The sequence below is a fragment of the Heteronotia binoei genome, chromosome 13 (assembly GCF_032191835.1).
Source record: "Heteronotia binoei isolate CCM8104 ecotype False Entrance Well chromosome 13, APGP_CSIRO_Hbin_v1, whole genome shotgun sequence".
Taxonomy (NCBI): domain Eukaryota; kingdom Metazoa; phylum Chordata; class Lepidosauria; order Squamata; family Gekkonidae; genus Heteronotia; species Heteronotia binoei.
The window spans coordinates 75,495,696-75,522,550 of NC_083235.1; the positions used below are offsets into that span (position 1 = coordinate 75,495,696).

At 43.6% G+C, this 26,855-nt stretch overlaps 2 protein-coding genes across 5 annotated transcripts; one reads left to right on the forward strand and one right to left on the reverse strand.

The window, feature by feature from the left end:
* Nucleotides 1-62: 62 nt before the first annotated feature.
* ADPRM (ADP-ribose/CDP-alcohol diphosphatase, manganese dependent) lies at nt 63-2,520 on the forward strand. The gene is given in 6 exon segments (XM_060252112.1): nt 63-285; nt 388-527; nt 1,743-1,911; nt 1,914-1,973; nt 1,976-2,035; nt 2,170-2,520. Coding segments are annotated over 6 exon segments (855 nt in total). The 3' UTR covers nt 2,373-2,520.
* Nucleotides 2,521-6,383: 3,863 nt separating this feature from the next.
* Nucleotides 6,384-26,725, reverse strand: TMEM220 (transmembrane protein 220). Of its 4 annotated transcripts, none has more exons than XM_060253377.1 (6): nt 26,639-26,725; nt 16,397-16,426; nt 15,663-15,723; nt 13,925-14,048; nt 12,159-12,215; nt 6,384-6,834 (listed from the first exon to the last, which is right to left on the reverse strand). In XM_060253377.1, the coding sequence occupies exons 1-6, from the start codon at nt 26,669-26,671 to the stop codon at nt 6,702-6,704; spliced, it is 438 nt and encodes a 145-aa protein (XP_060109360.1). In that variant the 5' UTR covers nt 26,672-26,725; the 3' UTR covers nt 6,384-6,701. The 4 variants fall into 4 exon arrangements, with proteins under 4 accessions (XP_060109360.1, XP_060109359.1, XP_060109362.1 ...); XM_060253376.1 differs by lacking the exon at nt 26,639-26,725 and adding an exon at nt 18,500-18,640; XM_060253379.1 differs by lacking the exon at nt 26,639-26,725 and adding an exon at nt 18,500-18,640 and having other exon boundaries at nt 6,384-7,815.
* Between the last annotated feature and the right edge of the window lie 130 nt (nt 26,726-26,855).

Sequence of the window (26,855 nt, forward strand, 5' to 3'; positions counted from 1 at the left end):
GATCCCCTGCCCCCACCTGGGGATTGGCAACCCTACCCCCAGCACCGGTTTTAATGCCGCCGATGGGCGAAGGCGCCGCTTTTGCAGCCGCTCCTCGCATTCCGCCCAGGACTTGCTCACCCCGGGTTTGCTGGGCCCGCCCCGCGGCGGACGACCCAGAGGCTCCGCGGCCAAGCAGCGGGCAGGCGGCCAACAGCACGCGCAACACGGCGGGGCTCGCAGCAGCAGCCGCCCGGCCAGCAACCGGAAGGAGGACCTGCACAAGGCGGCCATCTTTTCCGGCCGGTATCGTGCAGCGACCCCTGCGTCCGCCACCCGCGCCTCACTTCCGCCGTGCTACGTCACTTCCTCTCCGAGAACGTCCCCCTCCCATTTCACGCTCCTGAGGAAGATACTTCCGGGCGGTGCTTTCCAAGCAAAGTGTTCAGCGCTTTTCCCGCAGATCGACGGAAGGCTCAGGAGCCGCTTCGCCTTCGCGTCTCTCGGCAGCAACTGCCCGCACCGGCTGCATCCGGTTTTCACCGGAAGTGCGGACCGAGCGTCGCGCGCTTCTCTTGTCTTTTGCGGCAGGGAACCGAGAAGGAAAGCGGGCTGGCTGATTGGCGGGATGGTGCGACGTCGTTGGCGTTCCTATAGTAACGGTGAATCCCGCCCCCCCACGCAAAGTTTGGAGCTGGCGGCACCTTGAAGACCAACGAGGTTTAATTTGGCCGTAAGCTTCATTGGAGACACACACAGACAGCAGACGGGATGCTCAGCAGCCGAATGCATCGATTACGGAGAAACCCGAAGCAAGTCGGAATTTAGATTTTAATTCTTCTAAAATGAACCTCAAAAGGGGGTCCCCTCCCCAAACGTGGTAGGCTAGGGAGACTAAAAACGACTGCTCCGGTTTCATGGTGGGAATTTGGATCTGGGTCTTAACAGTCCTCGAGCCATACTAGAACCGCCACACCGCACATCAGTCTCTGACACATCTTCATTGACCATTTTACTCCTTCAGGAGTTCTTTAATGTGTGAAAGGACCAAGATGTCTGGAACAGAGGATTAGCCTTTGAAAATATACAGCATTCTGCAAGAAGGCAAGCCGAACTAAACCTTGAGAATTAACGTCTGTTCCAAGGAGAGTTGCCAGCTTGGCAGTTCAAAGGTTTCCCTTTTTCTCTCTTCTCGTAATAAATAAATAAATGCCGGGTCCAGGCTACTGTTTACATTTGTTCAGTGACCTGGAATACCCACCCAGGTCATGAATGCTTGCTTCTTTCTTCCCCAGGGAAGCTTAGCCTGCCAGTCGTATCATGTAGTTTAAAGCCCTGTAATTATGCCTGTTCTGAAGTAAAAATGCAGATGACTGCACCAATCTAGCCTGTTCCATGTATGTCCATGAGTCATTACACATTGAAATAACCCCAGTAAGCTTGTATAAGATTGCAGCTATAACCTAAATTATTCCAAATGCTGTATTTTACTATACCAGCTTGACTGAAATAGTTGCTTAAAAGAGGTCCCAAAACAATAGTTATAACCTAAGCTATGGAGTCCTGTTAGCAAAAATTCAACTGTGAGTTACTGCATAAATTAGTTTGCTCTGGGGCCATTTTTCCTGAGCTAAGACAAAAATGTGTGAGCCAGAGACCAAAAAACGGAGGTAGCTCACACGAAATCAGCTTAGAGGAAAGTGGTTATAACTGAATAAAACATACACCTGTACACATTTTATTTCATTTGTTTTACCACACAGACTTCTTTAAACCTTGTACTAGATCTTAGCTGCAGACAAGGAGCAACAACTGGAACCTCTGAAGTGCTATTTTCTTTTGGAGTAACAGCAGATATCCGGTATGCTGCTCTAGAGGATGAGCATAATTTCTTGGCAACTTGGAGAAGATACTACAGGCATAGCCTACACCACCCCAGAGTGCAATTGAAGATTGGAAGGGGGAGGAGATTCTGCCTCATTTTGTGCTACAGCTTGGGATATAACTGATGGCTTCAACACCCAACATAAGACACCTGAGAAAGCCGAAGGCCGCAGTCTACCCTTTTATAAAGTTTTTATCTCCACTACCTTGCATTATGTTTTATGACATACATGGGCTGGCTCCGCAAAGTCCCATTTGTGTCAGATCTAGCCCTCCTAACAAATGAGTTCAATACCCCTGGTTTAGACTCTCATGGAGTGCATCGTAATACTTTTGAAGAAAGTACTGAAACTCCTCCTGAGAGTAATGCTTCTAGAACTGTGTGTATCTGGGATGACTGGAAGGTATTAAAAGGACGAGGCAGAGTTCCAGATCTTGTGATGCATTATAGAAAATATCACAATACACTGTACTGCAATAATACAACTGCCAGCACTGGGCTGCAGTAATTATTTATTTGATGCTCGTTCTGATATACCCACAGAAAATGCATCAGGCACAGCTAATGAGTATGAGTCTGACATGCAGAATAAATATTTGCATTGCTCAGTGAACGAAGGAGTTGAAAATAATTCCATCTTCACTGGCAGACCTGAAATAAAAGTAAGTGCTTGAACTGCAGGTCTTTGCCGAAATATTGTTGTGGTAAGTGTATTTTACTGTTTTAAGTGTATTTTATAAATAACACATTTGCCTTAAGTGTATTTTACCATTGCGCCTAAAGCTTTATTATTAAATTCAGTTTCTAGACCACCTTCCCCTGTGCAACAGGGTGCAGAGCAGTGTACATCAGTGAAAACTCCTACCTTAAATTCATAGTTAAAACAATAAAAATACAATAATCTAATTAGATGGTGGTAAGACTTCCAGTTGTGTCACTGCCTCAACGGGTGAGGGAAGCAAGACTCAGAAGCGCAAGCCAGACGGAAACGGCCACTGTCCTCAACCAAACGCCTGGCGGAGCATTTCTGCCTTACAGGCCCTGCAGAACTGTATTTTGATTGTACTCAAAAATGCATTACACTTTACCAGAAGCTTATAGCCAATAAATTAGCTCATCAGTGCAATAATTGTGACTTGCAGTTGCTAAAGAATCTGTTGCCCGCGTAAGTAAACTGAGTCACAAGGCAGTAATGACAGTAGAAGACTTAGCTAACAATATGCCCTGCCAGACAACCATCAAAAGAATATAAATTAAAGCAGGATCTTTGCTATAGACCTAGCAATGCCATGTGTCCCCAGCCTTGTCTCATTCATTTCTGCCACTTGTGCGTAGCCCATGGTGGCTAACCTTACTCAATGTAAGAGCCACATAGAATAAACATCACGTTTGAGAGGCACAAGACATGACTGTAGCTGGATAAGCTCTGGCCTGCCAAGACACCAACCATGTCTCCATCCAATTCACTGTGAATCTTTAAATGTGTTCTCCAACCCCCCCCCCCCTTCCATCTGGCTTCGTGAAGGGATTTAAAGAGACAAACACCTGAGCCAAGCCAGCCAGAGCAGCAATGAGATGGGAGCTGGGGAACACATTTAACTTTAGAGGGGGAGGAAGGGGATAGAAAGAGAAAGATGGAAATAAAAGTACAAAGGAAGAAAATAGATGGAAGGGATGGGGGAGGGAGGGAGGTGGAAAGAAAGCAACTACAACTTTAAATGGCTGGCTGGGCAAAGGAATTTAAAGAAACAAATGCCTTCTCTAAGCTGTCCGATGGGGCAGTGGGGGCTTCAAGAGCCATATAATGTGTATCAAAGAGCCACGTGTGGCTCCGAAGCCGCAGTTTGGCCACCCTGGTATAGCCTGCTTTATGAGGTTTTGCACCAGTCCTACTTTCTCCTTAGCTGCTTCTATTGGCGGTGTGTGTGCAGAGGGTAAAATAGAGAACTGTACAAGAGTAAACTCTGGGAAGAAGGTGAGCCACACACCAGCACCTAGTATAAAAGTAGTGTATTTACAAGCTATATACAGTACAACTAGTGCGGTGACAAACATAAATCTGAGTGACAAAGTGCTCCGCCAGGATCCAACTCTCGACTGAGAGAGCTACAGTCTGGCACTGCAGTGCTTATATATACAAGCCAGCCAATCATGGCAGTCCATACAGTTGCTGACTTCAGCAGGTACTTTCCCATAGTCACAGTCCAGCCAGAACCGGCTTGCCGACAAGGTTAATCTGACCTGACCTGTCAGATAGATCCACCTGCTTCTTGCTCCTGTCATGCTGTGGAAGGAGCTCTCAATACACCGACAGCTTCTTTGTTCACTTTCCATCTCTTATGGTTTCCTCAGATTCTCTTTTCAGCCCACAGTCTTAGTCCCACTTCATTTGGCCAACCCACTTTTGTCAGATTCTCTATAACTCTCCATATACCCTAGGAGGTTTCTCCAGAGCCCCATCTTGTCTCATTGCCAAGTATTCTAACAGCCTGGTTTCTTGGCAGTTTGGAATATTCATTTCAGTGTGGCCTGTGTTAAAAGCTCAACTGCTACAAGCACAACACAAAATAGTTACTGTCTGTGTACCTATTATAAGTTTTGTGCATATAAAAACCTTCTAAGTTTACACCCACAGTGGTTTGTATTAAAACATGCTTACTCCTAACATTGTTCACATGTTTGCAGAGTAGGCATTTCATTTTAATCCTACTTTTACTCTACGATGATTTAGGTGCTATACATGCCTCTCCCCACATCCATGTTATCCTCACAACAGTCTTACAAGGTAGTTTAGGCTGAGAGAGACTGAATGGTCCAAAGTTGGCTGGGATGTTTCCAGTTAAGAGCCCAGAGGCATAAAAGGACTTATAAAGGTAGACACATGGCCGGTGCTAAGCTTTCTGGCACCCTCGGCAAATCACCCACTAGCGCCCCCCCCCATTAAAAATATAGGGAAATGGAAGTGTGCCAAACTTAAAACTTTTCACATTTTTAATTTACTGTTTTTTTAATTTTTCAAAAAAATGTGATAAGTCACTAAAAAATTGTGAGAAGAAGTGCTTGCCAGCCATGCCAGGAAGGAGGGTGGCAGGATAGGATGCGGGGGGAGGCCAAGGGCTTGGCTTTGTTGAGGGCAGCTTGGCGATGGGAGAGGACAAGGTGACAGTGGGCAGGAGCCAGAGTCATGTGTCGGGGAGGGGAGGGGAGGGGGTGCCCAGCAGTGCCCCCCTAGGCCAGGTGGCGCCCTAGGTGACTGCCTACTCCCACTCACTGGTCCAGGGTAGACACATGGGATGCAGAGGTTTAGTGCCCCTGAATAGAGGTTCCCCTCAGTCACGATGGCCACTTATAGACATCCTCCATGAATCTATCTAATCTCTTTTTAAAGCTATTTATTCCTGTGGCCATTACTACATTCTCTGGTAAAGAATCCCACATTTTAATCACTCTGTGTAAAGTAGTATTTCCTTTTGTGCATCAGCTTCATTGGATGACCTCGAGTTCTAGTATTTTGGGAGAGGAAAAAAAAGTTCTCTTTGCCAGCTCTCTCCACCCCATCCCTACCACAGAGTTTGCCTTTTTAACTGCTGCAGCACACTAGCTTGACACTTCCATTGAGCTATCCACTATGACCCCAAGTCCAGACCCCATTAGTCTATAGTCAAAGTTGGGATTTTTGTCTCTATGTGCATAACTTTACACTTACCAACATTGAATTTGCCACGTTGTCACCACTCACCCAGATTGTGGAGGTCATCTTGAAGCTCTTCACATTCAGCCTTGGTTTTCACTATCCTAAATAATTGTGTAATCTGCAAACTTGGCCTCTACACTACTCACCCTTAGTTCCAGATCACTGATTATTAAATAGTACCTGCCCCGATAATGGTTCTTGTGGGACTCCACGGTTTATTTCTCTCCATTGTGAGAACAGACCATTTATTCCTATTCTTTGCTTCCTGTCATTTAACCAGTTTATAATCCATAAGAGAACTTATCCCCTTGTCTCATGACTGCTAACTTTACTCAGGAGTGAGATATCTTGTCATACAGCCTTCCACAGGTCACTTGTTTAACTGAGTCAATCAATCTCATGTTGAATCTTTCTCTTTTCCTGATGCCTTCGACTTTTCCTAGTGCCATTGTCTTTTCTAGTGATTCTTGTCTCCTCACAATATGACCAAAGCATGAGAGCCTCCGTGTAATCATTTCAGTGTCTAGGGAGAGTTCAGGCTTGATTTCGTCTACAATCCACTAATTTGGCAGTCCACAGTATTTGAAAACTCTTCAGCACCACTTTTCAAATAAAACAGCTTTCTTCCTGTTACCTTTCTTCATTGTCCAATTTTCATTCTCATACATAGTGATAGGAAATACTATGGTATAAATTATCTTGGGTCACCAGTGATACATCCTTACACTTATGAGTTACGTACTAGGATGTACTGTGCAGACAGGTTAAACTTGAGGAGTGGGAATACATACCACTGTTCATGCAGACTCTGCAGAGGCATTCTTATTCAGTCATTAGTACATTTATTTATACTGCACTAACAAACACAATCATCATTGTCCTTCGAGGCAATGTTCATCTTGAATTCCACCAGCTTAAACAGAAAGCTCAAACCACCTCTGGGTTCCATCAACTTCCGCAGATGTATCCTTTGTCATATTTGGTCCATTCACAGGTACCAGGACTCTGCAATTAACATATAACCCTGGCCTATGTATCTTAACGTACACAGGAATTAACTGATTTTGGTCACTGCTGCAGTTCCTGTTGATTAGTATCGCTGATTAATCATTCATGGGCATCAGAATTCTGCTCATTTCCGCCTTAAATAAGGGTTTTACAGTGAGATGGCCAGGATGCCCGCATCTCTGAGTTTACATAGATGTACAGCCACATTAGAAAGGGGAAAAATGAGAGAAAAATTACAACAGCTAGATGAACTCCACCAAGGGTTTTTCTGGAAGAGAAGAAAAGAAAGATCCAGCATGGGTAGTTCAATCGCAAATCAAATCCTGAGAGGAGGATCGAATGCAAAGTATTATTTACCTTGCATAAAATAACTTGAGGGCACAACTGAGGCTAGAAATCAGTGAAACTATGCTGCAGAAGTGATTTATGACTGTCTGATCTACTAGAATATAGGATATCCCATTATCAGTTTTGATCTTTAAATTATGCTTAGAAGCAGGCCATAAGTACCTCCCAGCCAGTCCTCTAGTTAGCTTGGTTGGATTGAAGGAATATGTACATAATCAAGAAACTTACTGGTATTAATTCAAAAAGATTTAGGATGAATTCCTAGAAAACATCTCTCGTCTGATTTTTTTGAAATTGCTTCATCACTTTTCTTGCTGAATTCTAACTGTACATTAGGCTTACGAGTGTAGAGAAATGTTAGTGGTGGGGTTGCAGTCAACACAGGGCATATGAATTGCCCTGCTATTTCAAATCTTAAGCACAGAATTACCTCCGTTCAAAAAGAATTGTGCTAATTTTCAGATTGAAAGAGATTGCCATTTTTACTAGGCAGTAAACAGGTCTTCAGCCTGCTGCTGTCTTGAGCCCTTGCATTAGCCTCCTCTTTTTTCCTATTCCTCTCCGACCTTCTGCAACGGAATTCCCACTCCAGAATCACAAGAGATTGTGCTGGACCTTGCTCGTTCATACTGAGATTTGGTTTTAAGCACTGGACAGGGCCCCAGATAATTGGTCTACGTGGCTGGGAGCTGCGGCTGAAACACAGCCAGACGAAACTGAATCCATGGAAGATGGAGGTCCTGTGGCTGGGCTGAGGGGATGCCGGGGTGGGAGGCCAACTCCCAGCACTTGACGATGTGCTTTTGACAACAAAGCCAGCTATCAAGAGCTTGGTTGTGATCTTAGATGCCTCTCTTACAACAGTCATCGATCCAGAGGAGTTAGTTGTGTTAATCTGTTGCTGCAAAATAGAAGAGTCCCGTAGCATCTTTAAGACTAACAAATTTAATTGTAGCATGAACTTTCAAGAAACACAGCTCTCTTCGTCAGATGCGTGGAGAACATGTAGAAACTGGCCAGAGATATATATAGGTGGTGGTAGGTAAGGGGAGGGGGAGTGGAAGCAGGAAGGGGAGTGGCAAGGAGAATGGAGGTGGGAGTGGATACAGGCAGGAAGGGGAGGAGGGAACTGGTGACTCTGTTAGATGAGCCATGAGACCAGTACCCCAAAACAGCCTACTCCAGGACAAACCAAAGAGAACCAACAACAGAACACTGCTAGTGGTCACCTAGAGTTCTCAGCTCTATTGCCACCCTTGCCTCCTCCCCATGGTGCTGCTTTTTCAGCGGATTGCTTATTGCTGCTGCCTCCAGTGCTGATTGTGAGCGCACCAAAGGGGCATAGGAGTCCAGCCTTTGGCGTGGTTTTTCCTGCCGATCAGCTGAAGTGGGGGGGGGAGAGGTCAGCCTTTAAAGAGCCCAGGAATGCAGTGCTTCACTGCCCCTTCCTGTGCCTTAAAATTGTGAAGAATAAGGGAGGAGGCAGTGCCATGGGGGGGGGGGGGGTGGCACTGCGCAGCTCGGGGGGGCAGCGAGATTGCCTGGGGCACTATGCATCCTAGGGCTGGCCCTGCACGGCCGGGTTGCTAACAGGCCTTGGACTGGTACCGATCCACAGACTGGGCATTGGGGACCCCTGATCTAGAGAAGCAGACAACCTTCATTTGCAATCTTGGATGGGAGAAGCCAGGAAAGAGGGTGAGAGAGCTGGTACTCTGTAAACTCCAGCAGGAACAAGCAATCACATTTGCAAAATGTACTTTGCATGGTGCAGAGTAGAAAGTACTAGTCTGTGAAATCTAACAGTGGCAAAATTCATTTGCAACTCTGTGCTGGGTTTAGCAGGAGACAAAACTTACATTCCATACACAAGCATGACCCAAAAACATGCTTATCTTTATATATGTTAAATGCTAGCTAAACTAGCAGGTAGGGATGAAAACAGTTAGATGTTTAAAGTTTGTATATTGCTAAACGTTTAATCTAGCCTTGCTTTGCAAATGCTACAGGCAGACCTTGGAAATCATGCAGGGACAGAGCTCACAAACACATTAGGCAGGTTGCTGGGGGTGGAGCTGAGAAAAAGGTGGCGCTGGGAAAGGGCATCATTAAGTTTTACTTGTATTCTGCTACTTCTCTATTCCAGTTGCCACAAGAACAGATCATGCTCTAGCAGCAGCAGGTCAAAAATCCACTGCTTGAATATATTTTAATCACAATTTCCCTGACCAATTTCCATTCCCCCGACTTTCCAGAAAGTGGCAACTCTGTTAAACGACTTCTCACTAACAACCGTGGTCCATCTAACAGTCACAACACAAGAACCGGAACCTACAACAGACCCAGATGCCAACTCTGTCCACATATCTACCCAGAAAATAGGATTACAGGACCCAATGGTGTCAGCTACAATCTGACTCTTAGAGTTGCTCATCCTCCAATGTGATACATGCTATCATGTGCCAACAATGCCCCTCTGCTGTATACATAGGACAAACCAGCCAACCTCTACACAAAAGAATAAATGGACACAAATCTGACATCAGAAATGGCAATCTCTAGACACCAGCTAGGGTTGCCAAGTCCAATCCCAGAAATATCTGGGGATTTTGGGGGTGGAGCCAGGAGACTTTGGGGGTGGAGCCAGGAGACACTGGGGTGGAGCTAGAAGGGAGGGGGGGAAACAGTGCCAGGGAGCGTGGCGAGCCGCCCCATCTCGGAGCGGGTGACGCCGCTGCGCAGCTGCCACCTCTTCTCCGCTCACCGCGGCTGAGCCCATCTCGGAGGAGCAGCTGCGGTGGGGCGGGGGCAGCAGCGGTGCGGCGGCCTCGCCCACTCCGCTCCGCCTCTGGGGTAGAATCGGAGGGGGGGTGGAGGCGGGCCAGGGGCGTGGCGAGCCGTGAGTCCGGGTCCAAGAAGGGCCCGGATTCGCGGCTCGCCATGCTCCTAGCCTGCCTCCGCCCTCCCCTGGTTTTGCCTGCGCTGCTGCCGCCTCTTGGCTGCTCCTCCGAGATGGGCTCAGCCTGGGCCCATCTCGGAGGAGCAGCTGCGGTGGGCGGGGAGGGGGCGGCATGGCGGCCTCGCCTGCTCCGGGATGGGGCGGCTCGCCATGCTCCCCGCGCCGTTTCCCCCTCCCCCCGCTTCCGTTTTTTGGGGAGCGGGGGAAGAGGGTGGAAATCCTGGGGTCCCCCGCCACGGCGGGAGGGTTGGGAAGCCTAACACCAGCAGGAGAACACTTCAATCTACCAAGACATTCCATCAAGGATGTAAAGGTCACCATTTCAAAAACAAAATCCAACAAAGCTGCTTGAAAAGTGGAATGAAATGCATATATAAATTTGACTCAGTTGGACTAGGATTGAAATACTATGGTATCAATTAATAACTGCCTTTCCCTTTCAGGTATTCCATTCAGATTCATCAAAAGGAGGAAGGGGTCACATTCAGCCTGATTTGCATATTCTGCCTTTTTCATGACTTTTGTAATTGCTTTGCATTTACCTGGCACTCTTCCTGCATTCACTCCCCCCACCCCTTGCCACCTATATATCTCGCCAGTTTCTACATGTCCTCCATGCATCTGACAAAGAGAGCTGTGTTTCTCGAAAGCTTATGCTACAATAAAATTCGTTAGTCTTAAAGGTGCTGCTGGACTCTCCCTTTCAATGGAGGCACAGATCACCAGTGTGACTAACTGGCATTTTCCCATCTATGCCAGGTACATTTGACAGGTCTGACTCAAGAAATATCTGGGGACTTTGGGGATGGAGCCAGGAGGCTTTGGGGGTGGAACCAGGGGGCTTTGGGGGTGAAGCAAGGAGCAAGGGTGTGACAAGCATGATTGAAATCCAAAGGGAGTTCTGGTAATCATATTTAAAGGGACCACACACCTTTTAAATGCCTTCCCTCCATTTGGAAATAATGAAGAACGGGGGCACTTTATTTTGGGGCTCATAGAATTGGACTCCCTGGTCTAATCTTTTTGAAACTTGGGGGGTGTTTTGAAGAGAGGCACCAGATGCTATGCTGAAAAAATTGGTGCTGTTACCTCAAAAACCAGCCGCCCAGAAAGCAACAGTTCAATTCTCCATTATATCCTATGGCAATCAGTCTCCATAGGGTATAATGGCATGCCCCCTGCTTTCTGATCACCCTGAAGTGGAGGGAGGGCCTCCAAACCAGGGGAGCCCATGCCCCCACCTGGAGATTGGCAACCCTAATGACAGGCTAGGTTACTAGCTCCCTACATGTCTCAATACCTAGCTACAGTGATACATACAACAGTCAACTCCAGGCTGGATTACTGTAACTTGCTTTACTCAGGGCTTCCTTAACGCTGACCTGGAAACCGCAGCTGGTCCAGAATGCAGCTGCAAGGGTCCTTATGGGTACTGCTTTGAGGGTGCATATTCAACTAGTGCTCCACCAGCTGCACTGGATCCAAGTTGAGTATCAGATCAGGTTTTAAGGTTTTGGTATTGCCCTTTCAAGCCCTAAATGGTCTGGGGCCAGCATATCTGCAGGACCAGCTCTCCAGGTATGTCCCCCAAAGAGTTCTGTGCTCAGCCAATGATAATTGGTTGGGCATCCCCGATTCAAAAGTGACCTATCTACCATTGACCAGGAACAGCCTTTTTGGCCCCGGCGTCCACTTGGTGGCACTCTCTTGTCTAGTGAGACCAGGGCCCTGTGGGACCTGAAACAATTTTGCAGGACCTGCAAGGCGAGAGATATTCTACTAGGCATGTGGTCGGAGATAGCAACACTTAGACCCCAACCTAGAATTCTCAGTTCCCTCTTGGATAGGGAAGGGTGGGAGAGAAATTGAGGGAGGGGGGGAGAGAGGGAGAGTGAGTGAGTGTGTGTGTAGATGGGAGTCCAAAAACATTTGGCAAACACACATCATGTCTGCACATATTAGGAAAACAAAAAAATGCAACTTGCCTTTCCCATAATAAACAAAGCAGCTCTGAGTCCCTGGCATGTAGACAGCTATAAGCTGGCAGAAATTCCTCTAACATATGGTATGTTCCTCCAACTTTAGAGGAAGAACCACTTGTGTTGGAGGAAGGCTCCAAAGTTTGCTCAGTGGGGTGGAAGGACCAGGAATGTAGGGAAGAAGCAGGGCATCAAAAAACCAATGTCCTTTTGAGGGAGAAGGCAGCAATGAACATTACGAAAATAACCACCTGGCTGTCATGTACCACAACAAATAAGCTGAAACAAGCAGGTGAAAAGACTCACCTTGCTGAACGACACAGGCTCATCCAGACTGTAACGATCAACAGACCGAATAGCTCTCTATTAAAAAAAGCAAGCCATATGTATGTACCTATAGAATAAGCCATATGCAAGTACATTTAGCAGTGAGTAATAATATAGACATTTACTATGAAGACATAAAAATGGTTTATCTGAAGCAAAGGGAACAAACTTTTGCTTGAAGCCAACTGTAGAAGCAGCCATATCAAGACACAGGAAGCTCAGTAACTATACAAACATGATGGAAGAGATGGGAGTCTTGGTAGGGGGGGGGGGGGAGAAGAGATATTTGGTCAGTATTTCTAATTTTCAGTTCTACCTCACCCCCCCCCCCCATCCCAATGCTACATAATTTTTAACAAAACAAAGCTGATCAGACTAGTATCAGGTCTAGGCTGGAAAAGAAGGATTTTACTTGGCATGAGTACTATCCAATCAAATTTGAGAAGTATGTGTGTCTAATGCATATTGCAGCAGCACTGTTCACACTGTGGATGTCTCGACTTTTCCAGGGTTAAAGCTCAGAAGTGTCCTGGAAGCCTGCAAAATTAGCCTGACCAGGAACCAGGGCGGGACACAAAAACTGGACATACGCACTATGCACTATGAACAATTACCGTTCCGATGCTTTGAAAAGCTATCATCCATCTGCACCTGAGCTCAGATCCAAAAGAATACAGAATCCAACAATTGCAAAGAATATTATCGAAGTACCTCACAGCGGATTTCAGATGCTTTAATTCCATACTTGTCATATGATCAGGGGATTATATCACACCAACTTTCTTAAAATTACCAAATAATTATCCACCGCCAACATGAATATAGGATATAGATTCTAGTTACCCAGAACAGCAGCCAACTGGACTATCCTGTGCAGAGTTGCTCCACTGGGCTTAGACCGGGGTAACTGCATCAGATTGCTTTCCAGCGGCTTAGACAGCCAGACCGCTATCATTTTTGAATGCCCCAATGTTGTAAATCTTGGAGCTTAAGCAGGGTTGCCCCTGGTTAGCAATTGGATGGGAGAACACCAAGGGCGTGGAGGCTTTCTGCACAGAGGCGGGCAATGCCAAACCAGCTTTGTCTGTCTCTTGCCTTGAAAACTCTGCAGAGCTGCCATAAGTCGGCTGCAACTTGACGGCAGTTTCCACTACCAGCCTTTTAAATGGCACACACAAGGGAAGATCCTGCCTCACTTCTGTATATAAAAAGTCCCTTAACCATGGCCCAATTTCACTGTTTTTCAGAATAAAAGCAGAAAGTTAGATTTACAAATCAATTATACTGTATAATGATAAAAAGACTAAAAATCTACAGTGTGTGTTCTAAAATATCAGCCCAATGCTATTGTTGTGTTCTTTTGATATCCACATGCAGACAGTTTACAACTTCTATTCACCATCTACCTGGTCGATTCGAGTATGCTTGTCCTATTCCTTCTATATGCCTTCCGGTTCTTTAGGGCACACAATATACAAGGCAGTCTTAATTAGTTACACTTTTGTAGGCCCACTGACTTCAATGGACTTACAGGGATGTTTCTCTTCTTCAGATGGCGCTGCTAGGTGCATCCTTATTGTCCCCTCACAAGGGCTAGAAATGTAATTTTTTTTTAAAAAATGGTTGGGACAGATTATTTCATTAATTGCATGAATGAGGCCATGCTAGAGACAACTGCTGGAGATGAGAGACTTCTACTTATCATAACAATGTGGAATTGGTGCAATAAAGACTTCATAACTTACCTGCCTTCTTCTTCATGTAAGATGTTCTTTCGAGCATTAGCCGACAAAGAATACCCCAAAATGGCAGAACCAACAACACAAGCAGCTAAGTGAAGATCTAACAGACTCCTCCATAAAATGTTACCTAAGAAATGTAGTAAGAAATAGATATAAAACAGCAAAGTGCACACATTGATACAGAATTCTTTTTTCTTGGATGATCTCTTCCGCAGTTTTCAGTCAACAATAAAGAGAACAAAAAACTGATGCTGTAGCCAGAACATATTAGAGATCACTAAATCAGACAAAAACATGAAGGTACAGAATATCTTAAAAGATTAAATGAATCACTAATATATGTGGGGATTTCACATTGCAGCAAACAGAAGAAACACCACCAGAGCACCTTAATTCCAGTTGTGACTTGCAGAAAAGACTTGATAAGGATATGAACTGTAGGAAAAAGTAATCAGGATATGACAGAATTCACCAGGGCTTTTTTGAGCAAAAACACATAGGAACGCAGTCCTGGCATCGTGGGTGTGGCCTAACATGCAAATGAGTTCTTGCTGGGCTTTTTCTGCAAAAAAAAGCACCCTGGAATTCACCATTAAAAAGAAAAAGTAAGCAAATTTGTACTAACCTAGAATTAATAAAGAAACACATTTCAACAATTAAAGAACCCAGAAGCACAATAATTTCTAAATGTAAGAACAGCAAAATATTTCAGTGCAATGGACAGACAGAAATCATTGTTAACATAGGTGATGTTAAGTTAGCACAATGTATACTCCAGCTTAAAAAAACACTTATATCAAGTAGGAAATGCCAGAAGAACAAGTGTAAGGAGAAAAAAAATTATGAAAAAATTAGAATGAATTGTGACTAGAAAAGAACATAAGAGAAGTCATGTTGGATCAGGCCAATGGCCCATCCAGTCCAACACTCTGTCACACAGTGGCCAAAAAAAATCCAAAAACAGGTGCCATCAGGAGGTCCATCAGTGAGGCCAGGACACTAGAAGCCCTCCCACTTGCCCTCCCCCAAGCACCAAGAATACAGAGCATCACTGCCCCAGACAGACAGTTCCAACAATACACTGTGGCTAATAGCAACTGATGGACTCCTGCTCCATTTGTTTATCCCCTCTTGAAGCTGCCTATGCTTGTAGCTGCCACCACCTCCTGTGGCAGTGAATTCCATGTGTTAATCACCCTTTGAGTGAAGAAGTACTTCCTTTTATCCATTCTAACCCGACTGCTCAGCAATTTCATTGAGCATCCATGAGTTCTTGTATTGTGAGGAAGGGAGAAAAGTACTTCTTTCTCTACCTTCCCTATGTTATGAATGTTAAAAAAGAATTCAGAGGTCTCAAATGGGAAATCTAGAAAAGCCAAAAGAGCATTGTAAGTGTAAGGCAGAAAAAAAATTGACAACATTAAAACAAATTGGAATGAAAACAAGTTGCAAATAGAAAACAGTGTTCAAAGAATTAAGAGGTCCCATTGGAAGACAACCATAATACCCCTGGATGCTAAATATGGAATACTATACCACCTAAATGTTAAATGGTAGTAACAGTGTGGTCCAACTTTCCAGTATGGGAAATTAGCTGCTGGGGATTGTTTTTTTCACTTCTAACCAGGAAATAAAACTATAATAAATGTTAACATAAACAGGGAGGAAGAAATGCAGCTCACTGAGGCCTAACTCTGTTGGGGCTCAAGGAGGGAATCTATTTAATGCATCAGTACTATACCAGCAACTGGTGGATGAAGACTGACAGCCAGTGTGAGAGCTGCAGGCACAGCGTAGGCAACCTGAAAGCAAGATACAAGAAATGAATCAAGGCAGGACTAAAGAGAAGCCAAAACAGCCAAGTCAGATTGCCATAACAATAAAGTAACTATCAGCAAGGACTGGTAACAGCAACACTATCCCACCAAAAGCTACAAGAAAGAAATTGGTGCTGGATTTACAGAGGCAGCGGTAAAGGAACCCAGTAGCATAAGGAGGTTTCATTTGTTCACACAAGTGCCCTTTGATCACAAAGCTATTCATAAAGAGAAAAGATCCTGCTGATAGAATTGCCCATTTTATCACTAATGATAAGTATAGAATTATGCAGTCTGATGTTTCAAGTCATATGTTATTTGGTAGCACTTGTGTGTGTGTGTGTGTGTGTAAAGCACTATCAAGTCATAGCTGATTTACAGTGACCTGAAAGGGTTTTCAATGCAAATGATTAAGCTAAGATGGTTTGCTGTTGCCTTCCTCTACAAAGTCTTTATTGGTGGTCCCCCATTCAAGTACCAACCCTACTTAGCTTCTGAGATCTGATGAGATCAGGCTATACTATACCATTCCACATCCCTCTTAGTAGTATTAAATAAAGAAAAGAGGGCTTCCAATAGGCAATAGGGTTTTAAGTTTAGCATCTATACCAACGTTAAGTTCATCCTCATCTACAATAGCCTTTCAGTTAATACTCACTATCCAAAATCCTGGATCAGGGTCATTGACCTGAAACAAAGAAGGCAGGGAACAAATTCAAACATTAAACTATTTCCACAACATAAAAATTCCTCCTGCTGATCAATAAATCAGTGACATCTGAGCATTTAAACAGAAAATTCCAGGGGTTTGCTTAATTCATTCTCAATCAGCCATGTGAAATAAAAAAACAACATCTCTTGGAAGGCATGTTAAATAACTCACATACACAGTATTTAGCCTACTAATTCACACATGCAGAATAATCAGTCAGCTTGTATACCCTCACAAAGATCATGCCATCTTCATCCATGCTGTAAATACTAGTGATCTCAACTGTGAGAAGTGGAAGCAGACTGCTAGAACTCATAACATGGAATGAACAAGTTGGCATTTTCCCCCCTTCCCCACAAGGACAATGGGAGCCTTAGCACTACAAGGTAAATGGAAGACCAATTCCATTGAAAGAATCTTCATTCTTTCTCCATTATACCTTGCTGGTGAAGACTGGTAAAGACAATGCTCCATCATCTTCCCAGCACAATAAGACAAGGAGGTCTCATCACAGCTGCAGCATCCTTCAGAGGGTCTTCCTTCAGTATTGGTGTAGTGTATCATTCCAACTGAGCTTGTTCCTAACTACTACTCCTTTTATTTTCATGCAAGATCAGAATGGGGAAAAGGGCCTTTTGAAAATATACCTCTCCAATTATTACTTTGCCTATATTTCTTTTAGCTGGCTTTTAGCTCCCTCCATGTTCTGCTACGCCCAAGTCAAGAACAGTAGTCAAGAGCCTGTTTTTTTTTTCTTTCTTCAGCCTGGAGTCACCAGTTCAAATTCAGTGGTCCTAGTACTCAAAGCGGCAAATTGCTGGAATTTGAACTTCAACTGCATTCACCCAGATGTAATATTTCATCTGATTATTACATTACCGCTTACCAGCAGATTGCTCACTGCATATAGATTTCACCCAAATGCAATTCAGCAATTTTAGGTTGTGTACATATTATTGTATTTATTTTTGTGTACTGAAATAGATTTTATTGCTTCATTCATGTTATTGCTCATGTGGTAATCGCTAACATTCCCTCCTCGTTCCTGTTAGAGTGAAATGACTGCAGCCCTCATTTCTGCTAGGGGCTTCTTCCTGCCTTCACATATTTTACACCTATTAACACACGTCGTTTACAGCATTTCAGACCACACCAAACTGTCCTCATAGTGTTGAACTACACTGACACCCGTTACAAATACCAAAACAATCACTGTGCTTTATGGATACTATGTTTTATAGTTAACAAAAATACATATGGTCCTTCCATATTACACAATGACAGAAAAACATCACAACTAGCAACGTGATCCTATGGCAAATTTAAAAAGTCCCCTCCTTGTGAATAGCTTCTGAAATAAGTTATAATAAATGATGACAAGCATCTCCAGATGTAACCGCTTTTCCTAGCTGCTCGTCCACAAAAGTTATTCTTAGTACATCTTCCTCAAAAGTTATCTCCCTAGAATTAACCATAACCATCACAACACAAGGGACACCACATAGCTGAATGGAATATTAGTTTTCCAAAGGAGCATATGCTGTGCTATTTAGACTTACCCCTTATTTACAACTCAACATTTACATGCAAAGCTAGTTAGTCGGTCAAAGGTAATCCCCTGTGCAAGCACCAGTCGTTTCTGACTATGGGGTGACATTGCTTTCACGCCAGACTTTTTACAGGGTGGTTTTCCATTGCCTTCCCCAGTCATCCACACTTTCCCCCCAGCAAGCTGGGTCCTCATTTTACCGGCCTCGGAAGGACGGAAGGCTGAGTCAACCTCCAGCCGGCTACCTGAAAACCCAGCTTCCGCCGGGGGATGGAACTCAGGCCGTGAGCAGCTTTCCTTAATCGGGCACGAAGCCTTCTGCCCCGATATTCCCCAGCAAGCCGCTCTCTAAGCCCTTCCTAGGAGAAAGGGTCCCCCAGGAGGATTCCCTGCAGCCGCGTGTCAAAGCGCCCCGTGCTTAAAGGTGCCGATTCCAATTATATGCAAGAGCCCAGTTCTTCTCCAGCCCCCCCAGCGCCGAGCCCAGGGCAGCCGCCGACCTGCACAGCCCCCGCTAGCGCGAAGAAGGCGGCCATGAGGAAGTTGCTCAGCCTCCAGAGCTTGCTGCTCGCGGCACCCGAGGCCGCCGAAAGCGCCATCGCCCTCTCCTGCCTGCTGGGCCGTGGAAAGGCGCCGCCCACGCGCCCAGGGCCAGAGCAAGGGGGGAGCCGCTCAGCAAACACACACACACACACAAATCCCTAGGAGTAGCAGCTGCTTGCCTGCAGCAAACGCACGCAATGGCCTTCTCCGTTGCAGCTCCACACCTCTGGATCCAGCTCCCGGAAGAAGTGCGGGCCCGGAGCCTTGAACAGTTCCGCAGGGCCTGCAAGACCTTCCCTTTTAGGATGGCCTTTACCTGACTGATTGAGGGACTTATCTTAAGTGGTTCTGCCATCATACATACTTGCATCTAATAGACTAGCACCAGAAATGTTAATTTTAAATTGGAATGTTTTAAGTTGAACGTTGATTTTAAAAATTGGTGTATAACTTATTGTACAGATTCATTATGTTGTTAGCCGCCCTGAGCCTGCTTCAGTGAGGAGGGCGGGATATATATAAAATGCTATTATTATTGTAAACAATCTTGGGGTAACAGATCTACTGTGGCATATAAACTTCGGTGGTCTAGAGCCCCTTGACTTAGCCCTATTATATAACCAACCATCTGTTGAAGCGAGCTCCTTACCCAAGAAAAATGTATGCCGTTAGTATCTAAGAAGCCGCACGACTTATTGCAAAGGTACACTTTGCGATAAGGTTGCCAATCCCCAGGTGGGGGCAGGGGAACCCCTGGTTTGGAGACACCCTCCCCCCCCCCCCGCGTTTCAGGCTCATCAGAAAGGGGGGGAGGGAAATGTCTGCTGGGGATTCCATTATTCCCTATGGAGACCAATTCCCATAGGGTATAATGGAGAATTGATCCGCAGGTATCTGGACCTCGGGGGGGGGGGGACACACCAAATTTTCAGCATAGCATCCAGTGCCTCTCCCCAAAATACCCTCCCAAGTTTCAAAAGGATTGGACCAGGGGGTCCAATTCTATAAGCCTCAAAAGAAGGTGCCCCTATCCATAATTTCCAATGGAGGGAAGGCAGTTAAAAGGTGTGCGGTCCCTTTAAACGTGATGGCCAGAACTCCCTTGTTGTTCAATTATGATTGTCAGGACCTTGCTCCTGGCTCCACCCCCAAAGTCTCCAGGCTCCTCTCCCAAAGCCCCCAGGTATTTCTTGAATTGGACTTGGCAACCCTACTTTGTGAAGTGGACTCCAAAACATATTTACTCAGAATTACTGTCCAGCAAGTTATTGCAAAGTATGTGTTAATTATATTTCAGATTGCAGGCCAAAGCTGTATTGCAGAGGAGCAGCTACTGATCTGCTGCAGCAAGGCTCTAGCGGCACCTTAACGTTATTGGGGCATAAACTGTTGTGGGTCATATGCAGGCTTGCAGCAGGCCATATTTTAGCAACACGGGTATTAGCAACAATGGTAAATGATAAGTCTGAAGGTAGCATATTTATCAGCTTTCGTGTATGTTGGGAGAAATGCAATTGCGAGTTCAAAAATGCAAAAGTCAAGTTCAAGAAATGCAATTGCAGGAAGTTCACATCATTACACAGTAGAATAGATACGTGTAATCTTTACATATCACAATGTGAACTTTGTTTCTCTATCCAGCATAATTTATAAATGTGTTCTATGAACTGATGGGTTTTTTTCAACCTTGATACGGTTCTTCAGTGAAATTGTCAGTAGTGGAAAACTTGGCCTGAAATCATTTGCTCCATCACTATTTTTTTTTTTTTTTTTTTTTTTTTTTTTTTTTAAAGTTTTAAAGTTTTATTACTAAAAATCAACTACAAACATAACAAAATGCTAACACACTAATAACATGAAACATATAACATAAAAAACAACACAATACACAACACAATATACATACTACTCCCTACCACATCATCCCCTACCAACTACCAACCACCCACACTGGAGAGGGATAGGGGGGTTAAACATAAAAGCATTACACAGTTCAATGCTTCATCTATACATTATCCTGATATACTCTGTTTTTATATGTCTTATATCATATAACATATGTCATATATCATATATCAAAACCTATCATATATCATAACCTCTGTTTTTAACCCAGTCATATACAGGGTCCCATTCCTCCCGACATTTCTGCACATTACCACCTCTTAATCGGGTGGTCATCAAATCTGCTTCCGCCGTTTCAAAAAGTTTAGATATAAATTCTTCTCTGTTAGGAGTTCTGTCCTCCTTCCAGTACTTAGCATATAAGATTCTGGCAATTGTAACTATGTACAACACTAATTTCAACTTGGTCGCTGGTAAATTTTGTCTGCAAATGTTTATGAGATACAGTTCCGGAACATGCTTTACTTGTATTTTCAGAATTTTTTGAATCCAGATATTGACTTGTGTCCAATATTTCCTGGCCTTTTTACAATGCCACCATATATGGAACAGAGAACCTTTGACTTCGGTACATTTCCAACATTTATTGGAGTAAGAGGGATATATTTTTGCCAATCTGTCTGGAGTGAGATACCATCTATAAACCATTTTATACACATTTTCTTTGAGGTCTGCTGGTTTTATTAACTTCATATTCTGCTTCCATAGCTTCTCCCACTCTTCCAGATCTATATTGTAACCAAAGTCTTTCAACCATCTAATCCAGGCTTCTTTCACCACTTCATCCTGCATCTTGGCTTGGAGCAGCCATTCATATACCTTGGCAATTAATTTTTGTTTAGACTCCAAAATCAAATCTAGATCAGAGTCGGAATTCCCAAAACCTATTTCTTTATCTTTTCGAAATCTCGATCTCACTTGACATTGTAGCCACCAAGATAGCTTTAAAACTTCTTCTTCAATCAGTTCATTGTGGTCATTTAACAGATAAGCATAGTCCTGTTGATTTTCCCAATTATATAATTTAGGATGCGACGAAGCCTCTATCGGGGAAATCCATTTTGGCGTCTGTTTATACAGTACTTTTATTTCGCTCCAGACCGCATACAAAGCTCTTCTTATTTCATGTCTGAGAAACCGCCCGGTTTTAGTAGGAGTTTTATACCACATATAACTATGCCAACCTTCTCCCAGACCATCGCCCTCTATGGACAGTAGCCTTTTATTGTCCAATTTACACCAAGTTCTCAGCCACGCAATGCAGCACGCTTTATAGTATAATTTCCAGTCTGGGAGAGCAAATCCTCCTCTTAGCTTAGTGTCTTGCATGACTTTCATTTTTATTCTGGCCTTCTTACCCTGCCAAATAAACATTCTAGTCAACTCGTTAAGTTGTTGGAAGAAGGATTTGGGTAATGCAATTGGAATCGTTTGAAATAAAAATAAAATTCTCGGAAGTATATTCATTTTAATTGTAGCGACTCGACCAAGAAGTGAAATCTGTAGATCTTTCCATTTCATTAGATCCCTACGGATCTCTTTCAAAATTTTTTCGTAATTATCCCTATATAGATTCTTTAAATTATTAGTCAGGAATATTCCTAAATATTTAACCTTTTTTTCATTCTTAAATCCTGAGAGCTGCTCCAATCTTTCAATTTGATCCTTTTCCATATTTTTCAATAGAATCTTAGTTTTAGTGGCATTCAATTTAAATCCAGATACTTCTCCAAACTCATTCAGTCTTTGTTTAAGGCGCTCTATCGATGACATAGGTTGTTCTAGTATAAATACCAAATCATCTGCAAATGCCAACGTCTTTAATTCTGTATTATTTATTCTAATTCCTTGAATTTGGGAATCTTCTCTTATCTTCTTAATCAGCGGCTCCAAAGTCAATATAAAAAGTAGTGGAGATAGAGGGCACCCTTGTCTTGTACCTTGTTCTATTTCTATTGAATCCGTCGTTACTCCATTAAAATTAGCTTTGGCTGTCTGTTTCGTGTAAATTGCTTCGACCATTGAGCAATATCTTTCTCCACATCCAACTCCTGCCAATGTCTCTTTAATGAAGTTCCAGTTGACATTGTCAAAAGCCTTTTCCGCGTCTATCAAAATCGCCGAGAATTCTTTATCTGAATGTTCCCTATAATATTCAATTGCATTCAGAAACAGTCTCACGTTTTGGTTCATTAAACGTTCCGGGACAAAACCTGTTTGATCTTCATGAACTATACTTCTGATAACTTTCTTCAATCTATTTGCTAATATTGTTGCGTAGATCTTATAATCACTATTCAATAGAGAGATTGGTCTATAATTTTTAATTTCTGCTGGGTCAGAATCTTCTTTGTGTATGAGAGAAATTAAGGCCTCTTTCCACGATTCCGGAATCTCCCCCGTGTTGTAAACATTTTCCAATACTCTCTTAAAGGGCAGCAGCAACTCATCTTCGAAAACTTTGAAGAATTCAATCGGCAGTCCGTCTGTACCCGGCGTCTTGTTACTTTTTTGAGTTTTAATAGCTTCAACTACTTCCTGCATTGAAATTGGGCTCTCTAAACTTACTTGTTGTTCCTTTGTTAATTGCTTCAGTTCCACTTCTTTTACATAAGTCTCTTGTTTTTGCTGATCAATCTTCTGTTTCTTATACAAATTCCGATAGAAATTTTGAATAATTAATTTCATTTGAGAATTTTGGAAAGTCTCCTCCTCCGCCTCATTTCTTAACATCTTTATGATCTTTTTCTCCTTCTCTTTCCTCAGTCTATACGCCAACCATCTACTCACTTTATTTGCATTTTCAAAATAATTTTGTCTTGTCCATTTTAACTTCCTCTCAATTTCCTCTGCCAGGAGAGTATTTATCTGATGCTGAGTAGCTGTAATTTTGGTCCTAATCCCATTTGAGTTCGCCGCTTTCTGTTGCTTTTCAAAGCAATTCAGCTTTGTCAATAGTTCATTGTAAGTCTTCCTTTGTTCCCTTTTCCTCCTTGATGAATAACGGATAGCCACACCCCTAAAGAAGGCCTTGAATGCATCCCATATGATTGGAATCTTTGTATCCTTTTCCAAATTACGTTTAAAAAATTCTTGTATTTCTTTTTTAGCTTCTTCCAAAAACTTAGATTCCTTCAAAATTTGTAAATTTAAAGACCATCTAAAATTTCTTTTTTGTTCCTGGAATACCACCGAAATTGGACTATGATCCGCATACGATTGAGGAAGAATATCCACATGATTAACTGACAGTATCATTTCTAACGACATCCAAATCATGTCAATTCTTGACCAAGACTTATGTGGTTGTGAATAAAAAGTAAAATCTGCTGTACTCGGATTTCTTGTTCTCCAAGCATCTACTAGGTTCAGTTCCTCAGCCATTTTCAAAAAGGAGTTTGGTAGTAGATTTCGAGTCTTCGTTTTTTTCTTCTGAACATCCTCATATTTTTTATCCAGTTTCACATCAAATATCGCGTTATAGTCTCCTATAATGCAGTATCTATCCGAATTCATCTCTCTAAGCTTAAGATACAAATCTTGATAGAATTTTTCCTGATTTTCATTGGGGGCATATATATTGCCCAAAATTGTTTTCTGGCCATTTAGTTCCACTTCAACGATAAGAATTCTTCCTTGCTCATCCGAATATAGGCATCTCGAATTAATCTGTTTAGGAATAAAAATTGCTACTCCCTTCTTCTTCTTCTGCGGGTCACATGAAGCGTATAAGACTCCCAATTTCTTATTTTCTAAGTACTTTACATTATCTTTCCGAATATGAGTTTCCTGTAAACAAATAATTTGTGCGCCAGATTTCCGTAATTGTTGAAAGACTCTTTTCCTCTTTCCGGGTTCATTTAATCCGTTGACGTTCAAAGAGAGTATTCTAGTTTCTGCTTTAGGATTCATTTTGCCGGTTCCTTACTATCAGGTATCTTGAATTCCTTCTTACTCTGGAGTCTTGTCTTTATCTTGTCACGTTTCTCCTTAGGGGATTCTCCCGCCGGAGATTCCTGAACCTCATCTGGTTGTTCGCCCCCTGACTCCGATCCACTCCGTTCCACATATTGGGTCCAAAATTCTTCCATCTTTGCCTCAGTAGTGATGTTGTACCTCTTCGCTTGAAATGTAAAAAAGAGGCCTTGTGGAAATAACCATCTAAACTGAATTTCATGCTTGATTAGCCATGTGGACAATTTCTTGAATTTAAACCTCCTCTGTCTTACACTCCAGGGTATCTCTTTCAAAATTTTTATTTTGTTTCCCTTCCAATTAATTTCACACTCTCTAGTTTTTCTCAGAACTCTTTCTGTTGTTTCTGATCGCAAAAGTTTAACTTGGACCTCCCTGGGGAGTTTAAACTTCCTTATGTAGCTTGATGAGACTCTTTTGGCCCATAAGATGTCTCTTGGACCTTCTTCTAGTAATTCTACCTCATCCACTGTTAAAATATCCATTATTTTACTGGGTAGGTCTTCATCCCTCTCTTCAGGTATATTTTGAAACCGCAGAATTGTTGCTGCTTTCTCCATTTCCAATTTCATCAGACGGTCTTCCATCTCCACCAACTCTGTTTGGTTCCTTCTAGCTATGTCTCTTGTCTGTTTGTTCCATTCTTCCACTCTGTCTACTTTAGCGGTTAATTCATGTACTTGTTGCGTATTGGCCAGTACTTGTTTTTGAAATTCTACCAGCTGATCATTTGTCTTCTTTATCTCGCCCATCAGATCTGTTCTTAGTTCGTCCATTGTTTCATGGCTTTTCTTAAATCCAGCTGTGACGCTCTTCTGCAATTTCTCTAGTGCATCTTGGGTGGCAGCGCCTGGAGTCATTTTACTTCCCCCCGGCGATGGGGTTCCTTGCTGATATTTTTTAATCTTTGTTTCTGTCATTTACAACCTTGCTAAGCCAAATCTAATGGCTTGCTTCCTTCTCAGTTTACTCTTCACCCCAACCTACCAATTTCTGCTTGGAATAGCCTATAACAATTCAATATTCATAAAACCAATCCCATCAATTTAAGATAAATCAACTCCACCCGTTAATTCACCCTTCAAAAATCAGTATTTCAGTTCATAAAGTGTATATCAAATTTCTCAATTAATTACATATCAATTAATGCTTAAAAGGCTCTAAACATTCAATAAAAAATAAGATTTCCCAATAATCAATTAATCCACCAGCTTATTATAGTTTGACAATAGTCAAATACAGTTTCACAAGCACTTGTACCAATATGCCATTATACAGACAGGCTCTTTAAAAAGTTTATTTAAAGTCTTATCTGCTCCTTGTCTGCTGCTTCCTCTTCTTTCTTCCTTCTTCCCTTGCTTCTTCTCTTCTGGCTTCTGTGTCTCTGTCTCTCAAGTCCTATTATTCTATGAGTCTGGATCCAATTAAAAAGTAATCCCTATTAGTTCAATTATGATCAGTTTCTGTTATGCTGAGTTTGTTTGTATTCAGCTCCTGTTATGTTCAATGCCAAGCCCAGAGTACAGGTGAACTAGCTGTTCTAGAAGAGACCATAGAAGATAAGAAAATCCGGGAAAAAAGCCAACACCAAGCAAAACAAAACCTCCACCAAAGCTTCTCTCTGCTCCTGCTGATTATCAACCCAGACACAGACACAACACCCGGCTCTTCGGTAAAGTGCGGCCGCGTCAAATGCCGCTAAGAACCGCCTCTTTACCCTTTCAATTCTTCCATCACTATCAAAGGACCTCTGCAACAAGCAAACACAACAAAGAGAGTTGCCTGCGTTTTAAGTAACCTCTTTGATTTATGCAGAACTACGAGGCATAGCGAAGGAGGCTAATAGGTGTGGCTTGCGCTTGACATGTGCCATGTGTGTGCTCTAGAGAAAACATCCTCCCTCCCCACCTTCAACAGCCTGCAGGGATCCCGTGACACTTATGGGTTTTTCTTGAGCGCACATCATTTCCGATGGCGGCACGTTTGCAAACGAGTGCCTTACAGCCATTTAGGTAAAGCTATCCCGTGCCAAGACCCGTTTATAGGAAGGGGGGGAAGTACAACGTTTAGCTTTTCAAACACAAGCGCCACGTTTTTAACCCCACCGTGCAAATTCGCCCTTGCCTGCCTACATGACATCACAGAGTCTGGACTAAAGCATCCCAACGCCAACTCCGCGCGCCGCAAACCGCCGCCGGGCAATGCGCAAGGCTGACCTGCCTCAACCCACCGGCGGCGGCGGCGGCCATTCGCGCGCAGCCCCGGCGCTGGAGACGCAGCCCTTCCGTCCCCCTTCTCGGCGAGGGTGCGTGCGGCGGGCTGCTGGCGCCTCGGGGCCAAGGAGCCGTCCCCCCAGGGCCGAGGGGGGCTTATCTTTACGCGCGCGAGCGGGAGGGTGGGAAGCGCAGCCCCGTCGGCTTGGCTTGCGCGGGG

What these genes read in the sequence shown, in the direction of transcription:
- TMEM220 (XM_060253376.1), bottom strand. Translation starts at nt 18,598, where the DNA reads ATGGCGCTTTCGGCGGCCTCGGGTGCCGCGAGCAGCAAGCTCTGGAGG. An exon ending in CGCTAGCGGGGGCTGTGCAG is followed by an intron (nt 16,427 to 18,499) that starts GTCGGCGGCTGC and finishes TCTTTGTTTCAG; the next exon opens with GTCAATGACCCTGATCCAGG. An exon ending in TCTTCATCCACCAGTTGCTG is followed by an intron (nt 14,049 to 15,662) that starts GTATAGTACTGA and finishes TACATTTCTTAG; the next exon opens with GTAACATTTTATGGAGGAGT.